General features: G+C 42.2%; 1 protein-coding gene across 4 annotated transcripts; it reads left to right on the top strand.

Moving 5' to 3' along the window:
- The first annotated feature begins 4714 nt into the window (after nucleotides 1-4714).
- LOC140627784 (rho-related GTP-binding protein RhoG-like) lies at nucleotides 4715-14515 on the top strand. 4 transcript variants are annotated; one of them, XM_072816378.1, is made up of 3 exons: nucleotides 4736-4874; nucleotides 10794-10891; nucleotides 11080-14515. In XM_072816378.1, the coding sequence occupies exons 2-3, from the start codon at nucleotides 10880-10882 to the stop codon at nucleotides 11668-11670; spliced, it is 603 nt and encodes a 200-aa protein (XP_072672479.1). In that variant the 5' UTR covers nucleotides 4736-4874; nucleotides 10794-10879; the 3' UTR covers nucleotides 11671-14515. The 4 variants fall into 4 exon arrangements, with proteins under 4 accessions (XP_072672478.1, XP_072672479.1, XP_072672480.1 ...); XM_072816379.1 differs by lacking the exon at nucleotides 4736-4874 and adding an exon at nucleotides 9639-9660; XM_072816380.1 differs by lacking the exon at nucleotides 4736-4874 and adding an exon at nucleotides 10165-10184.
- The last annotated feature ends 1091 nt before the right edge of the window (nucleotides 14516-15606 follow it).

The following is a 15606-nucleotide window of genomic DNA, read 5'->3' as shown; positions in this document are numbered from 1 at the left end:
GTGAATTTATAATGTATAATTTTTTACCCCAATATAGCTGTTTTAAAAAGATTATTGCCCATTTGGGCCAGCAATAACATTCATATTTACCCAAATGAGTTGAAGATTCATGACCACACAAAAACCTGCACTTAGATATTTGTAGTGCTTTATTCATAATTGCCAAATCTTGGAAGCGACCAAGATGTCCTTCAGAAGATGAATGGATAAATAAACATGGTACATCCAAACAATGGAATATTATTCACTAATAAGAAATGAGCCATCAAGACATGAAAGACATGGAGGAACCTCAAATGCACATTACTAAAGTGAAAGAGCCAATCTGAGAAGTATATGTATTGTATGATTCCAACTATATGACATTCTGGAAAAGGCAGAACTATGGAGACAGTAAAAAGATCCATGGTCGCCAGGGATTGTATGGAGAAGGGAATGAATAGGCAGACCACAGAGAATTTTTAGGACAGTGAAACTATTCTGTATACTCTTATAATAGTGGATATATGTCATTGTACATTTGTCAAAACTCATAGGATATACAATACCAAGAGTGAACTCTAATGTAAACTATGGACTTTGGATAGTAACAATGTGTCAATGTAGGTTCATCAATTGTAATGAATGTGCCATTCTGGTGGTATGGGATGTTGAGATAGTGGGGTAGGCTGTGCTTGTGTAGGGGCTGGAGGTATATGGAAATTCTCTGTACTTCCTGCTCAGTTTTGCTGTACCTAATACTGCTCTAAAAAAATAAAATCTATTGGGGCGGCTGGCTGACTCAGTTGGTAGAGCATGTGACTCTTGATTGTGGGGTCATGAGTTCGAGTCCCATGCTAGGGATACAGTGTACTTAAAGGAAAATAAAATAAAGTCTATTAAAAATTAACCATATACCTGCACCCCGATGTTTATAGCAGCAATGTTCACAATAGCCAAACTGTGGAAGGAGCCTCGGTGTCCATCGAAAGATGAATGGATAAAGAAGATGTGGTTTATGTGTACAATGGAATATTACTCAGCCATTAGAAACGACAAATACTCACCATTTGCTTCAACGTGGATGGAACTGGAGGGTATTATGCTGAGTGAAGTAAGTCAATCGGAGAAGGACAAACATTGTATGTTCTCATTCATTTGGGGAATATAAATAATAGTGAAAGGGAATATAAGGGAAGGGAGAAGAAATGTGTGGGAAATATCAGAAAGGGAGACAGAACATGGAAGAGTCCTAACTCTGGGAAACGAACTAGGGGTGGTGGAAGGGGAGGAGGGCGGGGAGTGGGGGTGACTGGGTGACGGGCACTGAGGGGGGCACTTGACGGGATGAGCACTGGGCGTTATTCTGTATGTTGGTAAATTGAACACCAATAAAAGTAAATTTATTATAAAAAAAATTAACTATATATGGGGCCCCTAGGTGGCGCAGTCGGTTGAGCATCTAACTCTTGGTTTTGGCTCAGGTCATGGTCTCCTAGATCATGGGATTGAGGCCTGCATCAGGCTCCATGCTCAGTGGGGGTGCTTGAAGATTCTCTCCTTCTGTCCTTCTCCCCACTTGTGCACACATTCTCTCCGTATATATAATAAATAAATCTTTAAAAAGATTAATTGTTTAGGGCCGCCCTGATGGCTCAGCGGTTTAGCACCACCTTCAGCCCAGGGCATGATCCTGGGGACCCGGGATTGAGTCCCACATCGGGCTCCCTGCATGGAGCCTGCTTCTCCCTCTGCCTGTGTCTCTGCTCCTCTCTCTCTCTCTTTCTCTGTGTTTCTCATGAATAGACAAATAAAATCTTTTTAAAAAATTAATTGTTTAAACAAAAATAATAGCAATGTATTATGGGGTAAAAGTAACATGCATAACAACAGTGTAAAGTCCAGGAAGAGAGAAATGGAAATATATTAACATAAGTGCATAACATAACATATAACTCTTCTGAAGTGGTATAATACTTGAAGGTAGACTAATAAGTTATGGCTGTACATAATAAACCTATAAGCAACCACTAGAATAACAAAACAAAAATGTAAAGCTAATAAGCCAATAAGGAGGTAAAATGGAATTAAAATAATATTGATTAATCCAAAAGAAGGTAGAAAAGAGGAAAAAGAGAAGAGATGGGACAAATGGAAAACAAATTGCAAAATGATAGACTCAAACTTTAACCATATTAACAATTATGTTAGATGTAGATGGTCTAAACACCCCAATTACAGGGTAGAGATGATCAGGTTGGGTAAAAAACAAAAGCAAGACCCAACCATTTGCTGCCTACAAGAAATGTTCCTAAAATACAAAGACACAAATAGGTTAAAAGCATGTAAAAAAGATGTGCTATGATAACACTGGTTAAAAGAAAGGTGGAGGGGCTATATAAATATGGGACAAAGTAGATTTCAGAACAAAGATACCAGGAATAAAGAAGGTAATTTCATAATGATAAAAGGGTCAATAGATGAAGAGGACATAAAAATTATAAATATGTGTATACCTGATGTAAGAGCTTCAAAATACATGAATCAAAGACTGATAAACTGCATGGAAAACCAGACAAATCCACAAGTCTACTCAGAGATTTCAATACCCTTCTGTCAGTAATTAATAGAACAAGTAAGCATAAAATTAGTGAGGATATATAAGTGAGCAACACTATCAACCAAATTGACCTAGTCGACATTTTTAGAATACTCCACCCATTAACAACAAAATACACATTCAAGTTCACACAGAATATTTACCAGGATAGACCATATTCTAGGCCACAAAAAAAAAGTCTCAATGAATTCAAAAGGGTCAAGGCATACAAAATATATTCTCTAAAAACAATGGAATTAAATTACACACCTACAACCAAAAGATCTCTGGAAAATCCTCAAATATTTGAAAATGAAACAGTCTACTTCTAGATATCTCATGGGTTAAAGAAGAAATCAAGAGACAAATTAGAAAATATTTTGAGTGGAATAAAGATTAAACCACACATAAAATTTATGGCATTCTGCTAATGCAGTATTTATGGGGTAATTTAAAAAATATATTTCTTTGATTTATTTAGAGAGAGCGTGCAAGCACTCACGAGCTTAAGGGAGAGGGAGAGGGAGAGAGAATGTTAAGCAAGCTCCATGCTAAACAGAGAGCCCCAGGTGGGGCTCAATCTCATGACCCTGAGATTAGGACCTGACCTAAAATCAAGAGTTGGTTGCTTAACCCACTGAACCACCCAGTCACCTCTTATGGGGTAGTTTTTATGCAATAAAAACCTGTATTAGAACAGAAGAAACAATGACCTTAGCTTTCACTTTGGTAAAAAGAAGAGCAAATAAAACTCAAAGTAAAGGAATAAAAATAATGAAAATCAAAGTGGAAATCAGTGAAAAACCAGTAAAGTTAACAAAACCAGATTCTTGTAAGCCAATGTTCATAACAGCATTTTTCACAAGTCCAAAGTCGAAAAAAAAAACACAAAATGCCCATCAATAGATGAAAGGTAGCTAGAAAAGTCAAATTCATGGAGACAGTTGGTTCCCAGCAGCTGGAGGCAGGGGGAATGAGAAGTTATTGCTTAATGGATACAGAATTTCTGTTTGGGGTGATAAAAAAAAAGTTTTGGAAATATCAGTTGTGACAGTTTTGCACAACATTGTGAATGTACGTAATGCCACTGAATTATACACTTGAAAATGGTTAAAAGGACAAATTTTGTTATACCTATTTATCACAATTTTAAACGTTAATAATGTAACATATCAAAAAACATTGAATTGTACAAATTTTTAAAAGGATTTTATTTATTTATTCATGAGAGACACAGAAAGAGAAAGACAGAGACATAGGTAGAGGGAGAAGCAGGCTCCATGCAGGGAGCCCGATGTGGGACTCCATCCTGGGTCTCTAGGATCACGCCCTGAGCTGAAGGTAGAAGCGCTTAACTGTTAAGCCACCCAGGCGTCCCAAGTTGTACAATTTTTTTAAGGATTTTTTTATTTTGGGGAAGCCTGGGTGGCTCAGTGGTTGACTGTCTGCCTTGGGTTCAGGTTGTGATCCTTGGGTCCTAGGATCAAGACCCCCATCAGGCTCCCCGCGGGGTGCCTGCTTCTCCCTCTACCTATGTCTCTGCCTCTCTGTGTGTCTTTCATGAATAAACAAAATATTTTTAAAAAATAAAATATAGACTTTTTATTTGTAAGCAATCTCTACACTAAACCTAGGGCTGGGATTTATAACTCCGAGATCAGGAGTCACAGGCTCTATTGAGTGCACCAGCCAGTCACCCCTGAATTGTACCATTTAAATGAGTGAATTGTGTGGTATGTGAATTTATAGCTCAATAAAGCCTCTAAAAAAAAGAGTGCATACTATATGATTCCATTTACTGGAAACTCTAGAAAATGCAAAATAATACGGTGACCGAAAGGAACCCTAATTCACTATCTCATTTTTTTTTATCGCCTCCATTTTTCCTAGTATTTGTTTCTTGACTGACTCCTTAGTATTGGTTTTGAGGGAAACGGGGATCTGGGGAGAAGGGGACAGCCTCCCTTTACCAAGGAAAAGATGAGCCTTGGGGAGCTCTGAAGCGAGTGACTCGTCTTGGGGTCCGCACCTGGGGGCCGGATCTAAGGAAACCTGGATTACCCCAAGGGGTGGTTCTAGAAGCCCGTGACTTGCAGACAGTGAGGCGGGCCCTAGAACTCCACTTCCCAGGAGGTGTCGGGGCACTCAGCGAAGACTGCGTCTGACGACTGGGTGGGACTCGGTAGCTGCCCGGATGTGGCGCCGATCCCGCCGAGCCTTGCCCACCCCGGCGAGAGTCTCCCGGGAGCCTCTGCCCGCCGCAGTGAACAGCGTAGGAGGACGACCACTTTGCCAGGTAATCTTTACGGGGACTCCCCGCCCCAACGTCCCCCCGCCACTCCCGCTCTTTAACTGAGTCTCCCCATCCTCGGTCTGTGAACCATTCCCTGGATGGAAGGCATTGGAGGGTGGGATGAGGTGTATGCCTGTAGGGGAGACTGAGCCAGCTCTCCCTATTTGCGAATCCCATGTGGGGCATGACTCTGTCCCGGGCTCGCGAGTCCATATGAAGTCCCGGAACCAACTAGCCTTGGGGGAGAAAGATGTGAGGGAAGTGCCGAGCGGACTTGTGGTATTGCCGGGTCACTACCACTGCCTCTCTGGCTAAGTTTCCAGCCGCGGAATAGTCTTCTCCTGGCTCCGGTTTGGGGAGTGTTCACCAGGCTTCCTTGGCCCGGAGAGTCCTAAAGCCTTCTTCCACTGGACTTGAACCAAAGAAGTCAGTCTTCAGTGTGAAAAAGCTTCCCGGGGGTAGTGGATTAATGTGGAGAGTAATAAATTCAAATGGGGGTCTTCTGCCGAATTGTTTTGGTTTCAGAAAGTTCCAGAGTAATTTCAAGTGAATTAGACTTGGACTTATGGAAAGGGGGAGACTTGGAGGAGAATGTGCTAGAAACAGGAATACTTTGAGCTGCATTCTTGTCTTGACTGTTACTGGGTCTTTTACATTGTGTGTCCAACCTAGGAGAAAATTGACTCCTATGCAGACTTGTACATGTGAAGAAGGATGCTTTGTCAGAGATAGAAAAATTTAGAAGAAACTGTTAATATCAAGTCACTGCGAATGACTGACTTGGAAGGCAACTTTTTTTTTTAAATTTTTATTTATTTATGATAGTCAGAGAGAGAGAGAGAGAGAAGCAGGCTCTATGCACCGGGAGCCCGACGTGGGATCGCGCCCTGGGCCAAAGGCAGGCGCTAAACCGCTGCGCCACCCAGGGATCCCGGAAGGCAACTTTCTGAGGGTGCTGGTTTTCTGCAGCACCAGGCCTCTCCCAATTTCCAATCCTAGGGGCATACCTACAGATCTCTGAGCTGCTCTTATGTATACTTCATGGTGCCACTGTGAGGCTTAAATAAGATAGGTAAAAGCACTTGTTCCTTTTTTTAATGTTTTGTGATTTTTTAAAAAGATTTTATTTATTCATGAGAGATAGAGAGTGGCAGAGACATAGGCAGAGGGAAAAGCAGGCTCCCTGCAGGGAGCCTGATGTGGGACTGGATCCCAGGACCCCGGGATCACGATTTGGGCCGAAGGCAGATGCTCAACCACTGAAGCACCCAGGTGCCCCTATAAACGTATTTGGCACAATGCCTCTAACCAACTCTCATTTTTTTGTTTTCCTTTGCTTCCCCCTAGCAACATTTTTTTTTCCTGTGAGCCATGCATTACTTTGTATTATTGTTTGCCTTTTCATAGAAGTCCTGTCTTTACCACAAGATTGTAAGCTTCTAGCAGTCTTTCTTTTTACTCTTTTCTGAGTCCCTTCTAGCAGTGCATTGCCCGTAGTAGTACCTGGGAGACTGTAGATAGTGGTGGTGATGAGGAGGGGAAAGCTGTAGGTATTCTGTAACAGGACAGCATTGTGCTAGATCCTGAGGCTAAGGTAAACAAACTTTTCTCATTTGCCTTTCTCTTACAACTCCTAGTCTTCTCTCAGAGCTCCAAACCCTTTAAAAATATTTTATTTTTAGTATTTTAAGCCATTTAAAAATATATAGTACAGTAGCGTTAACTATATGCATATTGCTGTGCAGTAGCTCTCTAGAACTTTTCATCTTGCAAAACTGAAACTTTCTTTTTAAAGATTTTATTTGAGAGAGAGAAGGTGTGAGCACCAGGGGGGGATGGACAGAGGGACAAGCAGATTCCCCACTGAGCCTTCCAATGCAAGGCTTGATCCCAGAACCCTGAGATTATGACCTGAGCAGAAATCAAGAGGAAGATGCTTAACCGACTGAGACACCCCGCAAAACTGAAACTTTATCACAACTCCCTATTGGGGTGCCTGGGTGGCTCAGTGGGTTAAGCATCTGACTCCTTGTTTTGGCTCAGGTCATGATCTCAGGGTTGTGGGATCAAGTCCTGCGTCAGGATCCATGCTCAGTGGGGAGTCTGGTTGGAGATTCTGCCCCTCTCCCCACTCTCTCTAAAATAAATAAATCTTTATTTTTTTATTTAAAAAATTTGTTAAAAGATTTTATTCATTTATTCATGAGAGACACAGAGAGAGGCAGAGACATAGGCAGAGGGAAAAGCAGGCCCCCTGCAGAGAGCCTGATGCAGGACTCGATCCCAGGACCCTGGAATCATGATTTGAGCCAAAGGCAGATGCTCAACCACTGAGCCACCCTGGCATCCCTAAAATAAATATATCTAAAAAAAAAAAAGCTCCCCTTTTTCCCCTTCCCTATCCCTGGCAACTACCATTCTACTTTCTGTTTTTATGTGTTTGACCACTCTAGATACCTAATGTAAGTGGAATCATGCAGTATATGGCTGTTTGTGACTGATTTTGAGCATATGTCCTTAAGGGTTTTTTTTTTTAGCAGTTTTTTAAAAGATTTTATTTATTTATTCATGAGAGACACACACACACACACACACAGAGAGAGAGGCAGAGACAGAGACAGAGGCAGAGAGAGAAGCAGGCTCCCTGCAGGGAGCCCGATGTGGGACTCCATCTTGGAACTCCAGGATCATGCCCTAGGCTGAAGCAGGCACTCAACTGCTGAGCCACCTAGGCATCCCTGTCCTCAAGTTTCATCCATAGTGTAGTGTATGAAGAGTTCCTTCTCTCTCTCTCTTTCTCTCTCTCTCTTTTGGAATTAACAGAGCTTTCTAAGCCAGGGTCCTTTATTTTTTCAAGAAAAGATTTTATTTATTGGGACCCCTGGGTGGCTCAGTGGTTGAGTGTCTGCCTTTGGCTCAGGGCATGATCCTGGGGTCCTGAGATCCAGTCCCACATCAGGCTCCCCGCAGGGAGCCTGATTCTCCCTCTGCCTATGTCTCTGCCTCACTCTCTGTGTCTTTCATGAATAAATAAATAAAATATTTTTTTAAAAAAACTTTAAAGATTTTATTTATTTATTAGAGAGTGCAAAAGAGAGAGCATGAGTAGGGGGAGGGAGGGCAAGAGGCAGAGGAAGCAGGAGGAGCAGACTCCCCACTGAGCAGGGAGCCTGACACCGGGCTCAATCCCAGGACCCTCAGACCATAACCCTCAGATCATGACCTGAGCTAAAGGCAGATGCTTAACCGACTGAACCACTCAGGCACCCCATCTCTTTTTTTAAGTAGGCTCTGTGCCCATTGTGAGGCTCGAACTCAAGGCCCTGAGATCAAGAGTTGCATGCTCTACCCATTGAGCCAGCCAGAGGCTCCACGATTTCCTCCTTTTTAAGGTTGAATAATATTCAAAGTTAAATATATCTATATATCTCACATTTTCTGCATGTATTCCTCCATTGATGGATTTCCACTTCTTGGCTCTTGTGCATAATATTGCCATGAATGTTGGTGCACAAGTATCTCTTTGAGATCCTCTTTCCAATTCTTTTAGATATATTTTTTAGTATTTTTAAACTATGGATAATTCCAAACATACATAGAAGTAAATAAAATAGTAATGAACATGCAGGCTGAATCAATGATTCAATTAATTATACAGAGGAGCCCCCCAAAATACCTGGGACTTCTCCTGAACCCCCCCCTTTCACAGAGAATTTGCTACAGGTGAGGATGTTGGGATGTTCCAGCTGCACTTCATCATCTAGGCCTTTAGCCCTCAGTGTGACTTGAAGGCCCATCTGCAGATCATTATGCCAGGACTGTTAGTGGAGATAAGCAGAAATGAGTGTAGATGCCTTTTCCTAATTACAGAGATGTGAGGAGCTGAGCTTGGGGTGCAAAGTGTTCTTTGGGCCTAAGAGTTTGCTCTGGTTCAGCAACTCCCTCGGATGCATGGTCATCCGGAAAACAGTCACTTTGAACAGAGACGTTGGATAATGGATGATACCAGTAGCAGGCTGGGAAGACGAGTTGTTCACGCAGTGATTGCTATAGGATAGGAACTCAGAGGAGAAAGAAATGAATCCAGCCTGAGGAAATCAAGGAAGGCTCTTCTCAGAGAATGTGATGGTGACTTTACCCTGTTTCCATTGACCTTGTATGTTTGAGCCTTATGCCTCTTCCTAGATGGAAAAAAACAGGGCTAATGGTCAGTGAGTACTGGAGTGGAATTACACTCTGGACTTTTACCTGTGGGACCTGTGCTAATGAAATGAAGGCTTCGAGGTGGAATGCCTTGTTAGTCAGAATTGGCTGTACCTCTAGTGGGGTTGTGTGAAGCGTACTCAGGCCAACTTTTCTTTCTTTTTTTAAAAGTTTATTTCTTTATGTATGTATATATGTCTGTAATCTGCACCCAATGTGAGGCTCGAATTCATGACCCTGAGATCAGGAGTTGCATGCTCTTCTGACTGAGCCAGCCAGGTGCCCCAGAAGGCCAACTTTTCTTTGCTCTGACTGAAAATTAGGTGTTTTGTTTTGTTTATGATATGGGCCTAATGTGGACTGTAGCTAATAAGACAACAGAATGAAGGATGTACCCCCCCAAATTCCCAAGGTGAAGAACTAATTGATTCTCAGTATTTTTTCTGTAATCAGATACATATGACATTTGTCCCCTTTCTTCCATGTTTCAATACTTGAAGAAACTAATGCTATCTGGATCAAGTCTGAAATTAGTGCAGTAGTTAAGAAGCTAGAGGAAATGGACTGCTTTGGGGGCGCTGACAGGGTAGGGGATTTTTTTAATGTTTTAACATGGGGGTATAAACGTGGGAGGTCATCTGTGCCTTACCATTAATTTTCAAATACTTGATTCATGAGGAAATGGATGGGGAAAGTACGGTGGTGGTATAACCAATGGTTTTGCCAAGATAAGGTGGGAGGGGATGAGATCCCTGATTTGTTTAGCATTGTAATCACATTACAGAACTTTTGCCTTCCCCAGAACAGTAGAAGAATTATTATGAAGTCATAGTAACTTCTAATACTTAAGGAGTACTTCCTATGTGGCAGATACTAATAAGCACTACACATACATTCTTTCATTTAAGCCACAGGTTAAAAGCTTGTCCAAGTTCACAAAGCTTGGAAAAAGAAAGGACTAGTTTTGGACTCCGGGTGGTCTGACATAAGAGCCTGGACTCTTAACTACTTCTCTGGATGGCTAAATCTGACTGGCCTACTTTTCTCCAATTTTATGATGTCACTGTCAGGAACAGGTTTCTTTGCTGAGTCTATGACCACAGACCCAAAGTAAGAGCCATATTTCTTTTGTTTCAACCTTTAAAACTTTTCTTTCTACATCAGTGTGTTTTTCTAAATATTTATTTGTTTGAGAGAAGGAGCACATGCATGCATGAGTGGGAGGAGCAGAGGAAGGGAGAATCTCAAGCAGACTCCGTGCTGAGCACAGAGCCCAACGTGAGGCTTGATCCCATGACCCTGAGATCACGACCTGAGCCAAAACCAAGAATTGGATGCCTAACCGACTGCACCACCCAGGCACCTGAACATCAGTGGTATTTAAAAATTAGTTTCCGGGATGGCTCAGAGGTTGAGTGGTTGAGTGTCTGCCTCCAGCTCAGGTGGTGATCCCAGGCTTCCCTGCAGGAAGCCTACTTCTCCCTCTGCCTATGTCTTTGCCTCTCTCTGTGTGTCTCTCATGAATAAATAAATTAAATATTTAAAGAAAAATAGTTTACATTTATGGAGCACCCACTGTGTTTTAGCACCTTTGGTAGAGTACAGCCAGATGTCATGACAACAGTGTAACATAAATATCTAAGTATATGAGTGGTTTTTAATCTTTATGGGCTCACAGCCCTTTGTGACAATCTGATGGGTTTTGGATCTTCTTTCCAGAAAAATTCACTTATGTACATACACATAATATTACATACTTCAGAGGCGGCTTCTAGGATCTATTGAAGTTTATCCTCTAGCAGTTCATGGACTCCACGGTAAGAACTCTTGCCCTATATAGCCTTTCCCAGCTGACTCTTCTATGGTGTTAAGGGGATGGGCAGTGGTGGTGGTGGTGGGGGTCTACACTCCTCTCTTTCTCCTCAGAGAGAAATGTTGACAAAGCTTAGGCCCTCCAGATGAACCCAGCATCTGTGAACATTTTTTCTTTCTCTTTTGCACACAGGACTCCAAGGGAAGAATGCAGACAATCAAATGTGTGGTTGTAGGAGATGGGGCTGTCGGGAAGACCTGCCTCCTCATCAGTTACACAACAAATGCCTTTCCTGAGGAGTATATCCCCACTGTCTTTGACAACTACAGCGCCCAGACCTCTGTAGATGGCCAGATCGTCAGCCTGAACCTGTGGGACACAGCTGGCCAAGAGGAGTATGACCGACTGCGAACGCTGTCCTACCCCCAGACCAATATCTTTGTCATTTGTTTTTCCATTGGCAACCCATCCTCGTATGCCAACGTGAGGCATAAGTGGCACCCGGAGGTCTCCCATCACTGCCCCAATGTACCTGTTCTGCTTGTAGGGACCAAGAGAGACCTGCGGAATGATGTTGAGACAGTGAAGAAGCTGAAGGAACAGAGCCTAGTGCCCACAACTCCTCAGCAAGGCACTTCCCTGGCCAAACAAGTAGGGGCAGTGAAGTATCTGGAATGTTCGGCCCTGCTGCAGGATGGAGTGCATGAGGTGTTTTCAGAAGCTGTCCGGGCTGTGCTTTACCCTGCTACAAAGAAGAGCACCAAGAAGTGTGTACTGTTATAGCTTCGGGGGGTGCTACTTGGAGACTGCACCTAGGGAGAAAAAGAGGGACTCCTTTGATAGCATTGGACAATGCCAGCATGAGCCATTTGTCTCTTCCCAGAAACCCTAGACTCCAGGCTATTGGAGGAACAAAGACAGCCTAGTTTATACCTGGCTGCTTGGAAGTTTGTGGAGGAAGAGAGAGAGAATGAGAGAGAGACTGACTTTCACCTCTAAATGTGGCTTTCCTAGCCATATTTACTATTGAACAAGTGCCTCAAAGAAGGACAAATCTACAGTTTTCATATCATGGCCTTAAGCTTCTTGATATACTAATTTTGGAAAGCCATCTTATGTGTGATTTCTGGGTGTTCCCAATGTCGGCATGTTCTTGAGATGAGACATGCTTGCAAAAGTGCTTAAGCAGCATTTTTTTTCAAAGTACTGGGAGATACTAATAGATAAATGTTCTGTAACAAGGTTCTGTGGTCAAATAAGTCAGGAACCAGTGGGGTGTTAAATGTTTATTTAAATCCTAGTTAGTTAACACACAGTGTACTATTAATTTCAGGTGTGCAAGATAGGGATTCAATACTGCCACACGGACCTGGTGCTCATCACAAGTGCCCTCCACCTTAATCCCCATCACCTATCTACCCCAGTCCCTCACCTACCTCCCTTCCGATAGCCAGTGATTTCAATAAAGCTGAAGTTTCCTCTGCTGCAGGAATGTATGACAATATTTGTATTGTCGTACAAATGTATGATGTATTTATTTGGCAATATTTCCCAAATTTATTTCACTGAACTTTTTTTGGGTCCATGCAACACCTGTTAACATCTCTAGAAACAATTTCAGAGATTCTGGGCTAATAGGAACTAGAAATTCCCAAAGAGGCTGTGAGAAAAAGCATAACTGTGGTCCTGTGCTTTTTGATGTTTCCTTCTTTAGGCCTTTGAGAGGAATTTTATCGCCATGGACTTGTTACTAGTTCCTCTCTGACCCTTAGGAGGTGGGTTTGGTACTTAGTCATGATAGTGCATTGGATGTGGGGTCTGATGGGCGGATCTGCTATCAGATTATGGCCCTAGTGATGTGGAATTAATCCCCCATAAAGCTGTGTCCTTGAGGTCTCTATGAGGCCCTTTTTTTCTGTCAGCTTCTGCTTTAGGGAAAGACCACTGAAGGTTAACCCCATAAATCAACCAACCCACCAACCAAAATGTTCTTCCAGTCATTATCAGGGAGTTATGTGATTGTTCTCAGCGTCCTACCTTGCTCTCTTCCTGTTCCTCCCTCCTCTATATTGTGTGTGTGTGTGTGTGTGTGTGTGTGTGTGTGTGTGTGTGTTTTCAGTCCTGGTTGCCTTTGAAGTCTTTTAGTTGCCCCAAGAAAGTTGGGAGTATGTAGGATCTCCAGACCCCAGGGCTGTCACATTTGTGGGGATTTTGCTGGAGTTGTTCAGCCTGCCCAGGTGCAGTACGAGTCAGATTCCTTACCCCAGTAAGCCTGCTTCTCCTTATTCTCCCTAGTTGTACTTTTGACCTTCATTTGATATGGAAGGAAAACTCTACCTGGCAGATGGTGGTTGACAACTCCACTCTGCACATACCCTCTCACCCTGCCAAAATAAGCATTGGATCTTCGAGAGTTTGGGAAATGGAATTAAAAGAATCACATACCTCCTTCTGTGGTGAATGAAGTGTCTCTGTTTTGCTCTGTGATAGTCTTACTGTTGCTCTTTGTTAATATATGATAAGATTAGTCCTCAGGTTAACTGAACCTCCTGGATACAGTTGCCAGATAAAAGAGAGTAAATAATTCTTTAGTGTAAGTAGGTACCATGCAATATTTGGGACATAGAATGAGAAATTATTTGCTCTTTATCTGAAACTCAAATTTAATGGGACATCATGTATTTTTATTTGCTAAATCTGGCACCCTTATTCTCTGAGAACTTGAAACCCAGAGGTCAAGCAGATACCAAGTATTGTTAGAAGGTAAAAGGTTACATAAGCTCACTATTCTTCCTTTTCTCCTCTCCCTCACCATAGACTAAAGTGTTCTGTTTTGCTTTTCCTTTATCACTGCACTTTCCACTCCATATAGTAATTCATTTCTACACCATTTATTGTCTAAAACTGTGGAGGATCCATGATGAATAGTATTGTCTCGTAGATGTCTTCTTTCTCAATTTCAGTGTACTGTATTTATTTCTGGTGTTTGGCCCAGAGCTTCCTGTTATGGGGTTGTAGGGACCCTGTATGAGCAGGTTGTTAACTGGAAGAGGGTGAGGGTGGCCCTCCTTAACTAAGGCCCAGTAACACTTTGGAAAGTGGGGGTCCATTATAGTAGTGTGGTGACTGTAGGAGTCAATTGGCCTGTGGGCATGTGTGCCAACTGCTCTGTGTATTCACTGAGTTTTCCTACAGGCAGCCAAATGAGGCACCTATTGCTTGAGTGTATTCTGGTCTCAGGATGTTCTGATTGATGCTGCCTGAGGTGCTTACAGGACTTCATGGTTGAAAGGGGCTAGAAACATGGCTGTCACTGGTGTCTGGGAACTTTCCATTTAGCTACTGAAATCTTTTTAATTGGCTTATAATAGTGCCTCCTGCTCTCACTTTGCGTAGCACATTGCCAAATGTAAGCCTGGGCTGGGTTTGGTCAAACTCATATCCTCTTAGGAATGGAGGTGTGACCCACAAGTCTGAGAGTATGGTTCTGTATTAGACTGATCTGATGGTCTTAAACATACACTGACATCTTGTTTTTATACTTAAAAGGAATTTGTATGAAGACTAACATGCTAATAGTCACTTTTCAATTGTTTGTAATGAATGGTAATAAACTTTTCTGATTTTACCGGGTCTGTTGCTTTCTAAAAATCAAAAATTCCTCAACCTTCCTCCTTTGCTCTGAGTGGTTTCTAAATGCCTTTAAACTTGCAAAGGATGAAAGGACTATAATTGTATTGCACATTACACCTGTGTGTAACTGTACTTATTTTTCTACCTCAGACAGGATAGGGAGCTGTCTTCCCTGCTAACATTGATTCTCTAGTTCCTGCTGGTTTTCACTAGTGACAGACCATTTAGTTTCCTGTAGGCGATTTTTCTCACTTATCACACTACATTCAGTAAATAATTATCAAACTCCTATTGTGTTATAGGTATTACAGTGCTAGGTGCCAGGGCTTGTAAATATAGGACATAATATTTAATGTCCTTTGCCTCTTGCAGTTATCTCAAGGTCTCCATCCTCTGTCATAAAAATGAACTGATACTGTTAATCATATATAGCGCTGGTGCACTATTAAGTGACTAGTAAGGAAGAGCAACTGATGTGTTTTGCTTTGAAAACCACATACCAAAAAAATTCACCCATTCCAGGTGTACAGTGTAATGACTTTTAGTAAATTTACTGACTCATGCAGCTGTCACCAAAACCCAGTTTTATTTTTTAAAAATATTTTTAAGTAATCTCTATACCCAATGTGGGGCTCAAATTTACAACCCTGAGATCAAGAGTTGCATGTTACCAACTGAGCTACCTGGGCACCCCAACTAACATCCCATTTTTATTTTTTTAAAGATTTTATTTATTCATGAGAGACACAGAGAGAGAGAGACATAAAAGAGGGAGAAGCAGGCTCCCTGCAGGGAGCCCGATGCAAGACTCAATCCCAGAATCCTGGGATCACAACCTGAGCCAAAGGCAGACGCTCAACCACTGAGGTGCCCCTAAAATCCAATTTTAGAACATTTCCATCACCCCAAAGGGATCCCTCATGCAGTTAATCCCACCCCCAGCCCTAGGCAACTAGTAATCTACTTTGCTTTTTCTGAGTATTTCATGTACATGGAATCAATATGTGGTCTTTTTTTTTAATCAGGAAGACCCTGAGAACAAGAGTTGCATGCTGTCCTGACTGAGCCACTCAGGCACACCCAATA

This window comes from Canis lupus, chromosome X (genome assembly GCF_048164855.1).
Source record: "Canis lupus baileyi chromosome X, mCanLup2.hap1, whole genome shotgun sequence".
NCBI lineage: Eukaryota > Metazoa > Chordata > Mammalia > Carnivora > Canidae > Canis > Canis lupus.
This window is presented reverse-complemented; position numbering and strand designations above follow the sequence as displayed.